Consider the following 21,251-nt stretch of genomic DNA (forward strand, 5'->3'; position numbering starts at 1 on the left):
GAATGCCCTTTGCCAAAGTGTCTATTTAAAGTAAACAAGAACAAGAGGCCAATCTGCATTTTAATAGATCGCACCTCTCTAGGATGAACACACATCCATCGCAGGCATAACAATGACACCGACTTGCATGTGTTTATGTGATAAGAACCAATAACAATGCTAAAGATTTTTGTGCTGTTCATTAAAATGCTTTAATGTACATTCAACGTGGCTTAGCATACGTAGTACCAATTCAAATCACCTATTGGATTCTCTGGGAAATAAATATGTTAAAGGTGCATATGCACCATTATCAGTACAGTTTGAAAGGTTTGGAGCCAAGGAAACCAAACCAAACACTTAAATGAAACCTGGCTTGCATCACATATGACTGTCAATTGCTGAGTGATACTGTGTTTCTTAAAAAAGACTTAAAAAGACCTTTGAAAGATAGAAAAACACTCCGACAGGAACTACAAATACAACATAAGGCTCAAAAGGTTTAATAACAATATGCTGACAGAGGTGATAGTTCAGGAGGCAAAGGCAAAGCATGGAAGTTCAGCTTATTGCTCTCCTTTTGCACCCAAAATTATATTTCACACACCGTAAGTTCATATAAATACACTATACAATGCAATAAAATAAAAAAATGGTTCGGCTTGAGTATGCTGGTCATAGCACTAGCACCAGTAGAAAAAATAATGATTGACAACAAATGTACAAAACAGTCATATGAAAAAGGCACTTTGTGGCGTGGTTGAATAACTCTTCGGTAAGTGAGAATGATTCTTCTTTTTCCTTTGGGTAAGGAAATGTGTCAAACGCATCAAAGCTTGTTGGCTTTCGTTTTAAGCAAGTCTATTCCATGTTTGTTATGAGGCACTGCATACAACCAGAACAGTTTTGTCTTCTCCAGAAGATAAGTTCCTACTTCATGCAGAATTCAGTGTTCCATCTTATTATGAAGGTCATCCTTAGATCCATGAGTTTTCTCGGAATCACTGGACCGGCTGCTACATTTCATTATCCTTCCTTTCAGACATCCAGGGTCCTGTCTTCCTCCACCTCTTTCTCATTTTCCACCGATCACCACATCACGTTCTTAAACCTCAACTTCTCGCGGCCCTTCCTGCACGTCAGATGCTACTCGAATATCGAAGCAGGTCACCATCATGACACGAGACTTGCATAGGTTGACGCAGTATTCCAGTTCAGCCGTAGCCTGCTCCAATGCCTCGAAGTACTCCTGCGACTCCTGATCCAAATCCTGATCCACCTCAACTGTGAAACAAACCAGAACACAGTTATTTCATGAAATGGACTGGAAGTATTTAGCATTAACTTTTACCTTTGTCTACTAGAAGCACTAACAGTCACAAGTTAGTGTGTCCAAACTAGTGTAAAGATATAATACTTACACTCTCCTATCCACTTGCTGGAATCCATCATTAGTCTAGACTTGGTGTCCTCCAACTCTTCTTTCAGAGTCTTATGCTTGTCTGTGAGATCTCTGATTTGCTGCTGTCGTTTCTCAAGAACCTTCAATTTAGTGTTAAAATACATCAGGCCCTGTGGACAGAAGTTGGACACGATGATTAAATTACAGTTCCATGCCACAGTCTTTTTTGACTGTAAGAATGAGGTGAAATCATTTTGGGCTTATCGAGTGAGACCGCATTTCACTGTGTTGTCAGGATTGGTTAGAAGAAGAAAAAATAGTACAATGCTGATTCCTTAAATTGCTTTAACCTTTCCATGACATTTGCTGCACAAAAGAACCATAGGATACAGAACTATAATAATACTGTGATATTTTTCAGGCATTGAAATGGAAGAATATAAGCTTTCTCACGTTACAGTCTGGTTCACTTATACAATCGAACAACATTTATTCCAATTATTGAATATGCCTCCTCAACATCCTGAATTGACTGTTGTAACAAAGAGGAAAAGGATGTAAGAATCTATACTAAGTGGAGATACACAACATACATGCACACCTATTATCCAATAATGCTACAATACCCAGGCACATGATTCCATTGCAATTCCAACTGGCCTTAAAAAAATACACTGACAGATAAATTGAAGATAATCTTCTTAAATCTATTTGATAACTTCACCCTGCTCATTTAATGATAGAAACGATAACAGATTATTTTACTACAGAATTTCTCTCCTGCAGTTTTACCCACAACTAATTAATTCCAGATAGTTAACTGCTTTTCATCCCTCCAGTGTTTCAAATGTAACCAAAAAAGTATTTCCTTTTCAGATGCAATCTTCTAGTAGCATACATGGAGAGGGTTATGCCCCAACATTATCATTATACTTTTAACAAGAAGCAAAAAGCCAAAACCTTCATTCGATGTATAGAGTTTGAATATGATCCATAAAGGATGTTACTCACCGAAAAATATTGTTCTTTAGATTAGACAATCTAACTCAACCTAGATCAAAGCAATCTTTGGGAAGCTACTAGTGAGAAAAAAATGGTATCTGACATCTCTGCTATGCACTGCGCAAACTTATAACACAATTAATCAATTTATATTTGAACTTTTCTCTGTAACATGTAAACGCATATCTCACATATTTTACATTCCCATGAGAAAAGACTAAAGTTAAATATAAATGGATCTCAGTTTCTAAAAAAACACCCAGAAATCCCATTCTAACCTCATCTGTCTTCTCCTGTCTTCGACGCTGAAGCCGCTCCACGTCATCAATTTCATACACTTTGATCTCAAAAGGCTCTTTCAATGGTCCGGACATAGGGGGAAGGTCCACCCACTGGCCTGTGGTCCCAGACTTCCCCAGGGAAGAGGTGTCCGGTAAGGGAGCTGGGATGAGGCGCCGCCTCTGGAGGCCTGATCCATGAAGAGACAAAGTAAATATGTGAAAACAGAAAAGTTTGAATGTAATTGGGACACAGAAACATTGCAAAACTAAAGGAGAAAAAAGAGTAGTTAAAAAGATGGATGGGTAAATAAAAATAAAGCAAGCTGTGTCTACATAAAATGCATAAAAGAAATAAAGTACAGATTGTATACCAGAGCTTTACAAATATACTGAGGAATACTAAGATGTGATAGCTATTTGTATGTGTAGGATGATGCAGGCTGGATGGAGATTCAAACCTACTAAACTACATGTGATGAGCAGCAGATGTTAGAATGAACTGTCTTAAATAGGCACGTATTTATACAATAAAACTGTAATAAAATGTCGCTGTTTCAAAGCCAGATTAGCTCTCAGAAAGAGTTGTGTGGACTTCAGTATAGCACAACTCATGACAGGCATATATAAAAAGTACAAAAGCAATATAACCTTATCAAACGCTTGATGTCTTTATAGAAAACAACAAGTGCTACTCACCATTTGACCTCTTCTTGGGTGCTTTGGAGATCCTTGTGCGACCAGAGGAGGACATCCCACTCTCACTCATAGAGTCATGGGCTGAAGAAGCACTTCCAGTAGCTTCACTGTCACGGATCATGCTTTCATATCCACTGCTCCCTCCACTATGGTAGAAAAGTGCAGTTCGTCCCATAGCAGGAGGCAACTCCCCACTTAATACACTACTGTTATCACTTCCATGCCCACTGCTGTAGCGCTGAGGTCTTCTTGGGGCTGTGATCTTACTATATGGAGATGGAAGAATGGGGATTGGGGTATGCTTGTCATCGTTAAGGTTCACTCCACTGTCATTGCCACTGTCTGAATCACCTGAGCCCCTTGTATGTTTCCCAGAAGTGTTGGCCAATGCCAACTCACTAACACGACTGTTTGCTGCCCTCATTGCTTGCTTGGTACCCATGATAGTTCCTCTTGTGGATTTACCATTACATCCTACTGTTGCTCGAGGTAATGCAGTTTTTCCTGAAGGTGGAAGATTGGCATTCCTTGTTGCAGGTGCCACAAGAGACTTAGTGGATGAGCTAAGGGCTTTGGAGTTGTTTGCAGATAATGTACGAGCTTTGTTCGCATTAGCAGGTATTGGTCTTGCATTAAGGCTGCCTTTGACAATTCCATTTTTTACAGTGCTTACTGGGTTTATACAAGAAGAAGGAGAGGTAGCAATTGGGGAAGAGGTGGAAACAGGTGATCCAAACCTACTGACGGACTTGCTTGACTTGCTATTGAGACTAGCACCACTGTTCTCTCGACTAAGAGCAGGTTTAGACCCCAAAGATGATAAACTGTCACATCTGTCTAGAGATATCTGGCTCCCATAAAGCTGTCCTGTATCACTTCTAACTCCTCTAGCTTTCAGACTGGAGGTTGCTTTTATCAAACTATGTTCTGCCTTTAAGTTAGATGCTCTTAAACTATTTGAATCACCCCTAGAGCAAATATCAATGTCATCCTCTAAACCTGTAGCCCTTGGTGCTAAAGACTTTCCTGCATCATAAGCAGACTTTAAGGCACTTGAGGGAAACAGGATTCGATTCTTTTGATCCAAACTGGATTTGCGAACTGGAGGTGGAGGTGGTGATACATTTCCAGGTTTTGACATACTCTCCTCTTGCTTGCTTGCTTTTCCACTTTTTCCTAAAGAGGAGAACTTCAAGCTGTTTGTTGAGGAAACAATATCTTGGGCAATCTTGACGTCAATGGACGGATGGATGACTGGAATTATCCCAAGCGTTGTAGCACCTCGTCTGAGCTGTGGCATCCTGCTTGGGGACTCCATTTTCCTGTTGTTGATGGTTTTTTCACATCCGTCCACCACCCTTTGGGACGGGTTTGACCCCAGTGTTTTGGGCATTCGAGGTACACTGCTGCTTGTGCCTGCTTTTCTTGCAGGAATTCCACTCATTCCATTTTTTACCAGTCTGGACGAAGAACTTGAACTAGAAGTTAAAGAAGACTCCAATGAGCTATCTACTCGGTTCCATGGATCTGGGATGCAGTCTTGCCTAGGTGGCTCACGTCTCCAGTTGCTACTGGAGCTGGTTCCACTGATACTGCTACTATGGGCTATAGATGAGGTAGGTTTTAATTTCCTGGAAAGACTACACTGGACAACTTGAGAGTCTTGAAAGGACTTGGGATCAGCTAAATGAATGGTATTTGCCTTTGCAAGTTTTGGCAAATTTTTGGCATATAGTTGTGGGGCCTCTGGAGAAGATGGGCAGTTGCTAAGTGAAAGTTTGCTTGATACAGCACTGTCGCTGTCCAAATCTGAGAAGCTACAGCCACTATCATTCAAAGAGTTCTTGGGTTGCTTTTGAGGGCTGCTTTGGAACATGCTTAGAGAATCAAGGTAGAAACTGCTGTCTAGACCAGTATGAGTACCTTGAGGGAGAAAGACATCTGCTGATTGGGCACCTTCACTCTCCAGAGTACAGACACTTACTTCACTGAGCCATGAAGTGATAGAAGAACCACGGCTGCCAAGCGAAGCAAATGTTTTATCCTGTAATGGAGCCACCATTTTTATGTTTGCTTCAGAGGTACCAACATTGCATGTATAGGCATCAAATTCATCATTGATGCTACTAATGATGCTTACTGGTCGTGACCCTGAGGCAAGGGCCTGTAATGAGCAATCACTATTGAAACTCACGATACTTGAGGGCCTCCCATTGTCCACAATGCTACCGATTGATAACTCTTCCACAAGAGTGAATACAAGCTCATCCTCTCCGTTTAGCTCCACTGGCTGTTTGAGGGTTACAGTTGTCCTCAATATGTCCTTCTCCATGCACCTCTCCCTAAGATTGGACCTCATTTCCCCAGGAGTCCTGGGATTAGGATGATGGACTTTAACAGGTGAGTTGCTATTTGAATCACCTCTTTTTTGATGGCTCATCCCAATTGGTGGTATCCTTGTGGCAGACTTTTCTTCAGTTTCACTACTGACCCTGCCGTAGTCTCTTTGTTGTGGCGGTGGGGGAGCAGGCTTGGGTAACTTTTTATTGAAAAAAACCTTTTCCCTAACCACGGGCTCTGAGTTTTGGGATACTATTGGTTTTCCTGGAGTACATAGGGATCCAGTGTCCATTTGCACCTTTTCACCATCTGCACTTGTCCTACACACACTCTCAGACATGTCTCTGAGATCTTTGTCTGATTGGGCACTTTGCAATTTGGGATGTTCTAATTTGTGTTTTGGACTGCTGGGCAGTTTATTGACCACATGAATTGACTTTTGGGATGTGCTGTCCTGTGTTGATGAGAGTGCTTTGGTAGGAGTCTTGGGAGAAACTGAAATACAACTAGAGCCTTCTTTCAACTTGGTTGCACTGCGGTCCATTTTAGGGCTTTCAGAATTTTCCCCAGATTCACCAACAAAGGCTGTAGGTTCCTCACTACCATCAATACATTCTAATCGCTCCTGAAGCTCAGCAAAGGTGTTACATTTGAAGTGATCATGGTCAACTGGCCCATCTCTCCCTCGTTGCTTACGGTTAAGAGAAGGGATGATAGGAACAAAGGCAGGCGGTCCTTCATTGTCACTAAGTTCTCGATCAGAGATGGAAGCACCACCAGGGCCAACATAAATTACAGTGTCGCATGATTGCTCGCTGCTTGAAGAATAGTCAGGATCACTGAGGAATGATGGTAGATCTGGGTCAAGGGCCACAGTCCGGGGATGGAAGGGCCGCAAATGTGGTGGTCGACGGATCCTTCCCTCATCACAGGAACTCTCCCCTCCAGAAGAACTTGATGCATACTTGACAAAGACAACACCAAAAAACAACTTTCTGTAAAAACTCTGGAACTCTGATGTAATGGTATTGTTGTAACCTTGTCAAAACTTATGCACAAACACATTTTGTTATGTCTAAGCAGCTGATGCATTGACTGTACTCTGAGGGCAAGTGTTATACAAATCCCAAGACAACAATATAACTGCTAAATTATATTATTAAAACCATTTAGCTGTTGCAGGACTACCTCAAGGTCAATACATCATGAGACTTTTTCTATGTCTCTTAACAGTGAAACTTATGATACTCAATTATAATCCTAATCATTGTTGCTGTTAATATTCACTAAACATATTTATGTTGTTATCTCTAAAAAGTTGATTTTGTTTGGTATAAAACATATATCAATTTTAAATCAAATTGAAATCTTCTAAGTAGAATATGCAATTATTATTACTACGAGTAGTCTTGAATTCTAGTTCTAAAAAGGTACCTTGGATTTCTTTTTCCTCATACGATGGATTCGGGAGGCCAGCTGAATGGTGGTAAGAGACTCAGCATAATTGGCAGGGGAGTCAGAGATGTGAGCAATCATGGTTGTCCTACAGTTGATGTTCCCCAGGGAATCTCGCAGTAACATTGTGAGCTTGCTATCCCTAGAAAAATAAATTTTCATTGTCAGCATAAACACAGGATGATAGATTGTCAGCAGAAAGTGAGCTGTTTACTCAAATACTGAAGGAGCCTGGCCGTTAAATGTTCTCTAAAAGTGCAGAACCATCGAAAGGTTCACTAAACTCTTCTGCCATGATATTAATCAAAAAGCTACAAAATGTCTATATTGCAATTCTTCCAAATGTGCATATGTTTTAGAAAGGCGAGAAATAAGGTACATGTGATCCTGAAAAGATATCAGTTTTTATTTCAAAAAGAGAAGCACGATCTATGAGCTCATCATCTATGATCTCAGCAAAATACAGATAAACAGCAGTGCATCAGTCAGACAATAAACCTGTCAACACAAAGATCACAGGTTCAAGCTTGTTGCTGGCATCTTTGATTATGTGTTCAAATGCTTCAGCATTACATATTCTTTGTAAACGTGACAGATCCAAGCACATATTCAGAATTACCATGAACATTCTGCTAATGGTCATACCTGCATAAGATATGTATTTGACATTATAAAAATACCTTATATTTTATGCAATATTCCACTTGGCTGTTATGCTAGTCAATTGTCATTATGTCAATTTGTCAATATTGATTACTAGTAGAAAAAATATATACTAAAGATATTGGCACCATATCTACATATTTTAAGCAACAGAACCCATTTCAATATCTTATTTACATTTTCTTACCTGTATGGAACGTGTTTGGCTCCGTTGGCCAAAGCCAGTATGACATTTCCCAAAGCAGTGAGAGAGAGACACAGACCACCTCCTGCGTCCCTACTCTTACAAAGCACCTTCTCACAGCTTCCCAAGTCAATCAGATGCAATCTGCTCCTACCACCAGACACTGGAGGGGAAAAAAAGAGAGAGAGAAAATGAGAGGTAATATCTCATTCGGTAAAAATACCAGATTAGCCATCCTAAAAATACAATGTCAACCCCACTCATTACTGATATCACTGACAGTTTGAGATGTTGCCAGTGTGGTTATACCACGCTGATGACACTCCCACACTGGGGTAGTGTCGGGCAGAGTGAGGAGTGGCAAATGCAGAGACATATTAATAAACACCCCCAGAGAAGACCTGCGACTGACAAGACTGTGTGTGATTTATTCATGAGTAAGTTGCACAGCCCACTATGATTCAAAGACAGATCAACCTGGCCTAGATAAACACCTATATTCATACTATGCACAACATGAGACATAAATACACATGTCTACTCATTCGCTGCCCTATGAATATAACAGACCATTGATATACACTTGGAGTAACAAAAGGTTAAATGCGTACACATCTGGGTGCTGTACAGATGAGGAACTGTTCCGATGATTATATCCTCAGCTATGTCTAGCAAATAACTACTAGTGAGAAACAGACATTGTTCATACACAATGGCAGAACACAGAATACAGAATGACAAAGGGTAAATTGACTGTACTTACACACTGCTATTACACAATATGTTATATAGAAATGTTAGACCTTGAAACACTATATCATTACGTTTGTGAAAAGCAGGAGGAACCTATTTACTCCATTCCTAGCCATTTTTGTCTACCCTTTGCAATTTTAAAATCAGCTTTTAAAATCAGAAGACTTGATGAAGCCATTCAAAGATGCCTCCATGGCAATTCCACTGTTAAAAGATAGTGACCAACACTGTATTTACCTATGCAAATTAGCACTGTGATGGCGTCGTGACAGGTACCTCTACTATGATTAGAGCTGTTAGCTGCTCATGAATTATTACTCTCTGTTAAAATTCCCATTAAAGTTTAATGAAGTGGTCAAGGCAGACATGATTGATTTCCCTCCTACCATGATGGAGCGAGAGGAAAATGGAAGGGATTCTGGTAACTCTCTGATTCGCCCTGTAATATCACAGCTATTACATTAATAAGCTTGAGATGCATTTTACCTTTCACTGGGTAAATGAGGAGGAGGAGGAGAAGACATTAGACTAGACTGAGTATAATCGATTTAGAACATGCAGAGGCTTCAAAAGTAGCAGCATCATTTCACACAGTGCAAACACAAGACTTACTTCCACCCTTGCCGGTCTTCTCCATGCGGTACTGATAGATGTGTAAGGTGAACAGCATGTGCGAGTTGCGCCGGTCTTCCTCATCTGCATCCGGCCGGTTAGTGCTACGTGCAGCGATGGCGGCGTCAAGAAACAGGGCGGCCTTCTCTGCAGTTGGAGCCCTTAATTCGCTCTGGTTCTGGAGCTGAAAGAGGAAAAGGATGTTGAAGTATATGTGTGAGTAAGTGTGGGGTTTATTCTGTCCACTTTCGACCACTTCCAGATGTAGTTGAAAACGCATTCATGTGGTCGAATGCGTTCGAACAGCCACAAAAGACCGCCTGCTCTCCCGTGTAAACATCCCGGGAAGCGCGGTAGCCAGACGGGATTTAAACTTTGTCTGCTGTAGACACCAAGTTTGGTTTGAAGACGTCCCAAGCTCAATGTTCTCTAACCATTCCTGATTTCTAACACACACTCACACACTAACTCAGTTCAGCGTGATCTTGCGGCTATCAGAGCAGAAATGAAAGCTGCTGCTCTCTGTACGTTTTTCCGTTGTCTTCGGTGCGTTCATATGTAAATTGCATGAGCTTACTTTGTCCATTAGTTCGAAAGATCTGAAAAAAAAACATATCCGCATTTACCCGCCCATAGATCCTTCCCTCAAAGAAACCAGGACAGAAGTGGTTGAAAGTGGAAAATAGAGATGAATTAAAACACCAGGTGTAAACGGGAATGTGTCGACCTCGTCTACTTGTGATCCGATCGCCCAAAACGCATCTTAATACCAGGTGTAAACAGGGCCTAAATTACCATACAATAGACATTTTAACAGTACAATACTGTAAATAGTTATGCTTTTGGATGTAAAATCTACTATGGAATATTTTACTATGGAATATTACAGTAATTTACAACATTTTTTTTTAACTAAAACATTACAGTAACAGGTTTTATTATGACTACATAAACCATAAAAGTCATTTTAAAGGCCAGATTTAATCTTAAAGTGTACATTTCAAACTGTACTATTTTTCAGTCTATTGTCATGTGGCTCATCCCTAGTTGGAGTTGACGAAGAAGGAGACCAAGATAACTGAACCTCTTTACACAGTTCTAGGCAATTAAATAGAGTCTCTGGGGCAATCAGAGAAACAAACACACCCATAGAGGGAGCAGGATTACTGATGAGAGAGAGTGGTGGATAAAGAGGGCAGAGGGCAGCATCTCTGATCCTCTGAAAGTCAGAAATAAGATGAAACGTGTGTTGGGCATATTTATGGTCTTCTTCAAGGAAACAAGCAATTAGGCTGAATTCTGGACAACTGGAAATTCTTTCTTGATTTTCCTGCGATGCTTAAATGTCTATATTTCAAAAAGCAGGCATCAAAAGCAGGTTCCTTTAGAAAAATAGCGGGCACTTTCCAGCAGTGCTCGCCAACAGCCTGTGGCCAACGAGCCGCTCTAAAACTAGAAAGAGAAGAGAATGCTGGGAGAAGTGATGGGCGTATAGGCCCACTCCCCAGATTTGAACTTCACAGGCCTCTAGGCAGTCTTTGATGTGCTGCTTCATATGGACCCCCAAAAAAACAACATCTGATGCCAACACCTGGCAGGGCTTTTAACTACCATCTACCTACCCCCAAACACTACCTACCCCCTCCCGATATTTACCCCCTTCCAGCGGAAGGTAGGAGGGGGAGGGTGAAACCGAGCAGCAGCTCACCCAGATGGATCCTGATGGTGCACTGAGTAAAAAGCACCACCACAACATCTGGCCTTTAATTTGAGATTTTGTGATTAAAATCATCTAAAAATATTCTGCAATAACTTCTACTGTTAAGTGAGGTGCAGTGAAAACGACTCAACTGACAGAACAAATATGATACAATGATCCCATTCCCCACTCGCTCTCCAAAAATAGACTCTCTACTGTCTCGTGAAATAAATATATTCAATATATGTTCATTACATTGCATACTTACTGAATACAATTATTAATTTATTTTAAAACAAAATCTTACTGACCTGAAACAGCATGTTGAATATATTTTGTTTTATAATTTTTATACTGTGAAATAATAAAGTATATAATATAAAAAATATATTTATATAGTAACATTGTAAATAATTATAAAATATTTTATTATAATATGACAATGATAAAATATATTTTATAAATGTAATTTATAAATGTTTGTATTATTGTTTATTTTTATTGTATGTATTTTTGTTACTGTTCAAAAGAATGGTGACAGTAAGCTTTTTTTTTGTACAGAAATGAAAACTTATTTAGCAAGAATGCATTAAAATGATCTATTAAGACAGAGGGAGGGAGAGAGAGAGAAAAAGATGATGTAAATACAATTTTATAGTATATTAAATATTAAAACATTACAATACAAAGATTTAAAATAGTAAAATATATAACAAAAACTAAAATTGACTAAATTTGCCAAAAAAAAACAACAACACAAAATTAAAATAGTTGATTATCCATTGACAAAGCTGTAAGTACAGTTTGGAAATGACAAAATGGACATGGTTTTTGGCAGTTATTATTATACTGTAAAAAATATATCTCCTCACATTTGCTTTCATTTATTTGTATTGTGTGTATATTGGCAGTATAATTGCCATTTCCCTCCCCTGCCCTCCACATGTTACCTTCAACCTATCGGCAGCCAATTGGAAACAACTGTTTATTTTCCCTTACTGTGTGTTAATACATAACAAGCAAGACTGGGAGTGCTTCATCAGGAACAAGCTGCCAAATTTGACATCAAGTTACTGACCTGTGTGCCACAGATGGGGTCCTCACGCAGGTAGACCCCAGGCGACTGGCCGTCCTGCAGACTGCCTGTGGGGACATCAGAAAGCAGGTCCTGCAGGCTCTCGTCCTTGCCGTAGATTTCCACGGCTGACACCCGTACCGAGAATCGCGTGCCCGTCTTCTCCTTGCGCTCGTTGATGAGCTTGAACAGCCAGGAGATGGCACAGGGCGCAATGCCAAGGCCCTGCATGGAGCTGTCTGTGCCAATCATGGTGTACGTCTTGCCTGGAGAGAGAGAGAGAGAGAGAGAAAGCTGTTGATTCTGCCAAGATGATGATGAGCACTCAATGAGCAGTTTCAAGTACAGGTATTTCTACTACTGATTTCATAACACATTATTAGTACTTGAATAGAATCTGATGAGTCTGAATTCGTAAATTTGTGAATTCTTTTTTGCTGTACCCTTACAGACACTTTATTATCATTTTTATTATTATTAGATAAAATCAAATCAAACCTGGTCTCAACAAATCTTACACCAATTGCGAATGATACATAACACTGCGTTTTGTCGATATATGTACATTTTCAACAATTTAGACCACTTCTATTATTGATTGCTATTAGGATGTAAAGAGAGTATAACAAAAAAACTGTACAACAAAAAGTGTTTATGAAAAACATTGCCTACCTTTATATTCTGTTTTATACAGTGTATGTCACATTATAGAAGTTAAAAAAACACCATGGTTTAGAGCATAATATATACATAAGAAAAATAGAGATGAATACTGTTCCATATGGACAGTCCAGGCTTTAAAAGAGTCATAAATAAAGCTTAAGCGCTGAGACCACATGTAGTAAATAATGGAGGAAGCCATTGAAATGTCTTACAACCATAATTGGCAATAGTACAGTCTACTGTGAGGGTCGATTAGTCAGCTTTTAATTACACTCTCTAGCCTCGGGCCTCTCATACAGACACAGACACACACACACAGACTTGACTTGAATGCCCCACACTTGCCATTTCTGAAAAGAAAAGCTTTTTTGATCTTCAGTCTTAATATTAGATATATAAGGGCCAGATTTACTAAAAGCTTGGTCCAGTGCAAACCCTGTTTTGGCGATAAAAAAATACTTTCAGGATTTACTAAAGACGCAGTCAAAAACTAGCGCTGGAAAGACGTGGACAGGGTTATTTTTGCGGCTGACCTCATTGCATATGTATTTGTAGGAGTTTCCCTTTCAGACGCAAAATATATGAGAGGAGAATATTTTTTTTTTTTTTTTTTTTTCCAACTTTTTTTATTGAGTAGATTTTATTTTAAAGGTGACAATTGTATAATTAACAATAAACATAACAAAATGGGACCGAGATGACACCTGTACTGTACCCGATCCCCTCCCCACCCAACCCATGAACTAACCCACCACAGGCCCATAAACGAAGACAGACATACAGACCCATGCATACCAACAGACATTCACCAATACAGGCACGTACAAAAAAAAATAAATAAAAAAATAATAATAATAAATTATATATATATATATGTACATACATACACATACTAAAATAATAAACAAGAATAAGTAGAAAAAGAGAGAGAAAATATATATATATATACACACACATAATAATAAAAAATAAATTAAAAAAATAATGAAAATATAAATGAAATAAAATAAATAATAATAATATTAATAATAATACTTAGAGCATTAAGTCATTAAGAAGTTAAAAAATAAAATGTAGGGATTCAGACCTCCAAATCAGGGGACAGGTTGAGGGAGTTAACATGCCTCAGGAACGGGTTCCACGTGCTCATAAATGCTGAGGTAGAGCCTTTCAAAGAGGATCTGAGCTTTTCCAATTTCAGATTGTCAAGCACTTCTTTAATCCAACGATCATGTGTGGGGGGGTAGGGAAGCTTCCAGTTGAGCAAAATCAGCCTTCGGGCTAGCAATGATGTAAATGCCAGGACCCGCTCCAGCGCAACAGGGAGGTCAATGTCGTGGGAAATGCCAAAAATGACTAACAAAGGGCTGGGAGGGATAGTGTGTTCGTAAGCTTTACTCAAGGTGTCAAAAAAATTAATCCAAAAAGTTGTCAGTTTAGGGCAGGACCAGAACATATGCGTATGATTGGCAGGGGACTGGTTACACCTGTTACAGGCGTCTCGGACATTAGGGTATATTTTGGACAATTTTGCATTTGTGTAATGAACTCTATGAAGGATCTTACACTGAATTAGACCATGACGGGCGCAAATGGAAGAAGAATGAACCATAACCTGAGCATGGTCCCATTGTTCGTCCGTAATAGCCATGTTCAATTCGCCCTCCCACGCAGCTTTTGAAAGGGCACCAGGGTATGCAGAGGTCGATCCTAGTGACTCGTACAATACAGAAATGCATTTTCTACGATTGGGGTCTGTTGCTAAGAGGGAGTCAGTCAGGGTTTCGGGGGGGCAGTTTGGAAATTGGGGAAATGTCTTCTTAACAAAGTCTCTAATCTGAAAAAAGCGGAAGAGGTGTGATTTTGGCAAGTTGTAAAGAGAGGAGAGCTCTGTGAATGATGCAAATATGCCATTCTTGTATAGGTCCTTAACGCTAATGATACCATTACTATGCCAGGCCCTGAATGCCAAGTCTGATTTTGAGGGGGTAAAGACATGATTTTGGAGCAGCGGTGTCAGGATGGAGGGGCCCTGTAAACCTAGGCACTTCCTAATCTGACTCCAGATCTTCAGCGAGAGGGATACAATCGGGCACAAGCCTGCAGGTCCTGAAGGCAAAGGAAGTTGGGAGCATAGGACCGACCGCAACGGAAAGCGTGCGCTTGATCGCTCCAAGTGTACCCAAGCAGGAGGTGAGGCATCCCCACCCATCCAGTATAAAAGTTTTTGTATGTTAGCTGCCCAATAGTATCGTCTAAAGTTGGGGAGGGCCAGGCCCCCCTCGGACTTAGGGGACTGTAAGATCGTTTTGCGGATCCTGGCAGGTTTGCCGCCCCACAGAAATTTGGATATTGCTGTATCCAGCTTGTCGAAAAAAGATTTGGGAATAAGTACCGGGATGTGCTGGAACAGATAGAGGAATTTGGGGAGGATAACCATCTTAATCAAATTTGCCCGGCCTACGAGGGAGAGTGGTAGGACCGCCCATCGGTCGAAATCACTTACAGTTTTTGCGACCAGAGGCACAAAATTTTTGCGGAACAAGTCAGACACGGCCGTTGTAATATGAACCCCCAAGTAGTTAAATCCGTCGTTACTCCACCTAAATGCCGATAGTGAGTGTGGGAGCTGCTTAGCCAATGAATTTATCGCCAAAAGCTCACTTTTCTGGTAGTTGAGCTTATATCCGGAGTACGTACCGAACCGTTCCAAAACATTCAAAATGACAGGGAGTGAGGTGACAGGATTAGAGATATACAGGAGCAGGTCATCCGCGTATAGTGAAACTTTATGAGTTACGCCAAAACGTGTGATGCCCTTGAAGCCTTCCTCCGCACGGAAGGAGAATATTTATATGAATCATGAGAGGTGATTTACTAAGGTTTGCACTCGTCAATTTACTGGTATTTGCGCCATTATTTACCACCCAAAAAAAGCAGTTCTTAAACCAGACGGTAATTTGTGGTAGATTGCGTTGGTCATTATGGAAATGATTCGGCTGCGTCTGTGTTCTTTCATTTGTGCGTTGTCAGTAGATCACACACAGAACGTTCCACTCCCATCTGCGCTTTTTTGGAGTTGCGCTCTCACGCTAAACTGCCGTTTGGTAAATCTGGCCCTTCTTGCCATCTGCGAAGTGCAAAATCAGTGGCTGTCATATTCAGTTAAATTCCAAACATTAAGAATAACTTACCGACTTTGACATGACCGAAGCAGAAAATACACCCATCAGCTCCGTTGACCACTGATTGAATAACTTCAGCCACAGTCCCTGAGCAAACTTCAGCCTGTGGGAAACAGTGGGACACTTAACACTCAGATCTGGTATTCTTATCAGTTAACACATCGTGGTGATGTGACATCAAGTCAGCTATGAATAAAGTCAACAGGGTCCAACATTTTGTGGTGGTATAGATGAAAACCATGTAGACATGCTAGATCAATGTAAAACAGTACGATACTGCAGTTTCCAATAATGCAAGTTACCAGCCGACTGGTTTTATTTACTCGCCAAAGTTAATTTGCTTGCTTGGTCAGAATTCATTTTACACCTAAGGGCCAGTTGCATAAACTTAGCCACGGTTAAGAAGGTGTCTTAAGAACTGTTTATTTAATCAACAGTGCACATCGTAGTCTTAATATTCAATGTTCTAATGGTTTTTAACATTCAGTTGAGCTGTGAAATGTAACCAAACCTCTCTTTTTTTTTGACAGAAGAGAGTACCTAATCTTTTCTCTGATCCGGAGATCATTGATTTTTTCACTAGCAAAAGAAAACCACAGAAAGCATCAACGAGGCAGCTCCTCATCACAGATTCATCAGACATGTGGGGCTTTACACTGGCTGCACTGTGCGGCCATAACGCTACAATCTGTTCCACTAGCCCAAGTCCCTGGAGACAATTTGGGACTGCAGCAATTTCCTCCCATACATCACAACACACACACATACACACATTCTCACAAAAGACAGAACAACAGCTCAGTGCTTTGCTAAGAAATATGTCCCCGTGCTCTCACTAAACCACACACACGCTAGATTTGGAGGATTTACAGTTACACGACTTCACTGGGCTGGTACTGAGATCTAAAAGCTTTCTGCCGGCCCTGAGTAAAGGAACTCATAATCGATAGGCTGGTGTCTATATCTTGCCTTGTGCATGTGAGTTTACTAAAAATCAGAGTATATCACAGTTCAGTTCCTAAACCCAGTGAATTGCTTTTCTGTCCTCTGTACACATAGGGAACTGCTCAAAAGCTTGCAAACTGAAACAGAACCTCAAAAATGCATGATTTGGAAGCCTATTCATAGGCAGCAGCTTCATTGAAGTACCACCAAAGACTTTATATACAGAAAGACAGTTCACTTCTATTATTTATGAATGGGAGAAAGTGCAACGTGCAATATGGTGGAATAAGTCCCGCCATCTAAAAAAAAGAGACAATCGCTGAATGGTAAAGTCACCGCGTCACTACAGCTGCTGTTACAAACTCAGGTTCCATGTCGAATAAAATAAATATATTTAGAAAATAAAAAAAGGAGCTCCAGTTTCTCTAGAAACAGTCTGTGTTCTGAGACGCACATTTAGGACTGCACATGCGCATTAGCTTGTTCCAGCCTGAAAAATGATTTGTTTTGTCATGATTCAAGCCTTTGAAAACAAAATTTATGAGACTGTTGCTGTCAGATTTTGTTGATGATTTCAAATATGAAATGTAAGTGTAAGTTTTAGAGAATTTGATGTTTACCCGTTCAAAAAGATAGGAGCTGCACTTGCATGCCCAAGAGGTGTTTCAAAGATGGTCTTAAAGAGACTTTGGTGTCACATAAACTAAGCTCCTTACATGAAGTGTAGAAGAGAGTAGTCTTGCAATTGATTCTAATAGAGTTTGCTGTTAGCATGTTGCTAAGCAAACAACACTCTACTTAAACATAAAAATACATTGCATGTACAAATATTGTGTGAAATTTGATTTCTTTTATTTGGTTTAACTTCTTTTTATTACTATTTTTCAGTATATAATTAAATGTATTGTTTATTAACATTTCTCTTAAGTTGTCTGTCATTTTGCATTTATTTTTTACTTAACATTGCAGTTCATGCCTTAACCCCAAATTATACTTCAGTTTGCATGTGTCGAGTGACTGTATTCGCACACACTGTCAAAGGGACTATATTTGAATGGTTAGGAATTCGGATGTACATATTCTCTAAGCGTTTGTTCCAAAACGTACGTATATTTTGGTCTTTAGAATTTGGCTTAAATCTAAGGTCTTCTAAGGTATCTTAAAAGCCACCACAATGTATCTGCCTGGCTTTGCTTATGATACATTTTGAAGCAGAACTTAGAATTTTTGGCTTTTCTTATGGCTCTTTACATAAGTGCTTCAATATGACAACCTTATTAGTCTTGAAGTGGCTCTTCGTCAAATCTGAATTGTTCACACTTAATCCTCTTCAAGTTTGTGTCTCCTAAAGTTTCTCTTCCCTATTTGTGTCCATTTGTTAGCCACTTATCTTAAGATGGATGCCATTGCAGCTTTGGAGAACAGATAATGAACTGTGAATGAGCTGCTAGATATGCAAGTCTGGAATTCAAACTATTTTCTATACTTAAAGAAACAGCTGTTGGGCTCATACTTTGAAGAACGGTGGTGTCTCAAAACAGGCCTTTTTGCGTTAAGCCCCATGCCCTGCAAAGAATGTGTGTGTGTGTGTGTGTGTGTGTGTGTGTGTGTGTGTGTGTGTGTGTGTGTGTGTGTGTGTGTGTGTGTGTGTGTGTGTGTGTGTGTGTGTGTGTGTGTGTGTGTGTGTTTCTCAAATATCTTCTTGACACTAACTAAATGTTTTCACTTCAAAACTCAAAGGGAAATGCAGACAAAATGATAGCATCTTCACAGTAGCTCTTACTTGAGAGGCATCTTGGGAAAAAACAGCATCAAAGGCAAACATCTTTGGGGCGGGCAGCACTGCTCGTCTATGCACTGAGGTGGGCTGTGTGTTGACTGAAGGATCGTAGAGGGTCAGTTGTTTCTTACGAGTGTCCACCTTCAGAAAGGACATGGACTCCGATGAATCCACAACCCCCAGAGATGGACAGATTCGCATCATCACTTTGACCTGGAAATGGTACATGGTGGAACAAACAGAAATGAGTAACGATAAAATGATAAGCAGAAGCAGAGAATTACAAACAGGCATGTTTTATAACAAAGGCAATGACGCTGTGATACAACATTGTAGGGCACATAAAGTGATCGATAGGTCAATGACAAGCAAGAGTGTCCAAAAAACAAACAAGGAAAACCCTACTTTAAAATGTATCTGCCACATTCTTAGAAATGTACTCATAAATACAATCTGTGTTTATAGTTTATTATTATAATTTTTTTTACTTTTCAAGAAAAGATTGAATTTAATTACTCTAAAAATGTCATGTGGTATAACTATCAGGTAAAAATCAATAACATATTTTCCCTTTATTTTTAAAATATATTTTTAAGCTGATTTTTCTTTTCAAACACCATTATGAATGAATAAAATAACATTGTTTTTGAGAAAGTATATGTATATTATATTGGTTGCACCACATGACTTTGATTTGGGAAATGTTGCTCCAAATATATATATATATATTATTATTTTTTACAAAAATCTAATTAAATTATGTGAATTTTAAGAAATTAACTATTAATATGATTATTTCTTAATATAAGTTTATCCTCACATTTTATACTTAATAAAAAAAAATTGTATTAATTTGTATACAGAAATGAAAAACTTGCTAATCATAGAATGTCTATTTAAGCCATTGACTTATGACTATATATTAATTAAATAAATAAATTGGCCATGACAAAAAAAGTGTCATTAACCCTGATATCACGAACAATATTGCCTTAGCACTTAGGACTGTGGAGTAGCTGTTACTGCTTCAACAACAACTCATTTTTCAAGTCAGACACAGCTGAAAAAAGGGAGGGAATTTTCGTCATATCATTATCGTATCATCACAGTTGACCACACACAGAGTAACCTAACAAACCAGCCATTAACAAATAGACTGCCTTCAGTAATGCTACACATTATCAAGATAGCATCACGGAGCACCTCTAAAACCATTTGCAGCAAATACAGTAAAGTAAAACAAACATACTGTAGGAGAACTTCATGCCCTTAATACAGCATTCAGAGCTGCACAAAGCCACAGTATTCCATGGGTGATTTGTAGCAGAGATATAATTACAACATTCGGGCTCCAGCGCTATGAAACAATGTCTGCACTGCTGATCCTATTCCACGGCACCCGGGGCCGAGCGGCATGCCTGCGCCACAGCGGCGGCCCTGCGCGAACTCCCCCTCACCGCTCCACAGGGGCCGATTACACTGATGGACATGTGCACGTGGTGAACGAATTACGCTGGCCGTGACATTGGAAATAGGCTTCCATATATGACTGGCCCCCGAATGGGGCCAGCCACTGAGACACCACAGAAATGTGGGCTTGGGTTGAACCGTTGAGTTTTACATTTGTTGGCAATTTGATACGTGACGAGATCCCTTTAGCGCGGCTGCTGGCTTCACACCTCCTAAACTCTGGTCTAGAAATGATGTCCCACAAGTTTCTGAGGCAATCCAAACAGCAATTAACTTGGTGTGTCAAAATCGACCAATAACTGGTGCTCTGCTATAATTCTGTGTGGAAAAGAACAATTAAAAAGAACAGTTTGAGGCATATACGATAGCTTTATGTGAGGAACAGACGAAAGGACGGGACACACCAATGAACGGTTGGTCGTCGCCAATGTCGAGCTGCCATTAAGTGTATGTCAGACTAGTTCAGGGTGATCTGCAGTGGTTGGACCACTGTCGTGGCTTTTTGGCCATAAAAACTGCCGACGGAGAGAGATCATTCTGGCTGTTTAGCTTAGTGAACCAGTGCACAAGAATTGCCGAAAGTAAGCAAACACAGGCCCTTATTTTTCTTCTCATCTTCATCTCATCTGTGATGAATCTGATCAAATCTGTCTGTGGTGTGAAAATGGTAAGCAAGTGTTGATTTGTTTACGGTTTGTATATCCACAGTCCTAGCTTTTCTGGTTTCCCTCCTTGAATGATTAATAGAGGTTTTTTCCCCCAAAACGAATAGAACTGAATTACTTTTTTCTTCTGCGTAACACAAAAGAAGATATTTCAGTTTTATTCTCAGTGTGTGTTTTTTTTCTTCTTTTGTCCATATAGTAGGGACCAATCTAGTTTGGACCCCATTGACTTTCATTATATAGACAAAAGGAGTTAACATTAATCAACACATTATATTTTGTATTCTGCAGAAGAAGAAAAAAGTAATAAAGAACAACATGAAGGTGAGTGCACCCGCAGCTCTCTGCACCCATTCAAACCTGGCATGTCACAATTGAGAGGCGTGAGGACCAATGGTATTT

The 21,251-nt window shown here is 39.8% G+C and overlaps 1 protein-coding gene across 1 annotated transcript in view; it reads right to left on the minus strand.

The window, feature by feature from the left end:
* Nucleotides 1-402: 402 nt before the first annotated feature.
* LOC307009446 (kinesin-like protein KIF26A) overlaps nt 403-21,251 on the minus strand; it is a 28,118-nt gene continuing 7,269 nt past the window's right edge. Inside the window, exons 3-12 of the mRNA XM_079633213.1 lie at nt 18,718-18,927; nt 15,999-16,092; nt 12,145-12,407; nt 9,368-9,551; nt 8,006-8,165; nt 7,135-7,297; nt 3,361-6,664; nt 2,662-2,852; nt 1,401-1,551; nt 403-1,263 (exon numbers count right to left, since the gene is read on the minus strand). Coding sequence (XP_079489339.1) covers nt 1,085-1,263; nt 1,401-1,551; nt 2,662-2,852; nt 3,361-6,664; nt 7,135-7,297; nt 8,006-8,165; nt 9,368-9,551; nt 12,145-12,407; nt 15,999-16,092; nt 18,718-18,927 — 4,899 coding nt within the window. The 3' untranslated portion in view covers nt 403-1,084. The remainder of the gene's footprint in view (nt 1,264-1,400; nt 1,552-2,661; nt 2,853-3,360; nt 6,665-7,134; nt 7,298-8,005; nt 8,166-9,367; nt 9,552-12,144; nt 12,408-15,998; nt 16,093-18,717; nt 18,928-21,251) is intronic.

The sequence above is a fragment of the Phoxinus phoxinus genome (genome assembly GCF_949152265.1).
Source record: "Phoxinus phoxinus genome assembly, chromosome: 13".
Lineage (NCBI taxonomy): Eukaryota > Metazoa > Chordata > Actinopteri > Cypriniformes > Leuciscidae > Phoxinus > Phoxinus phoxinus.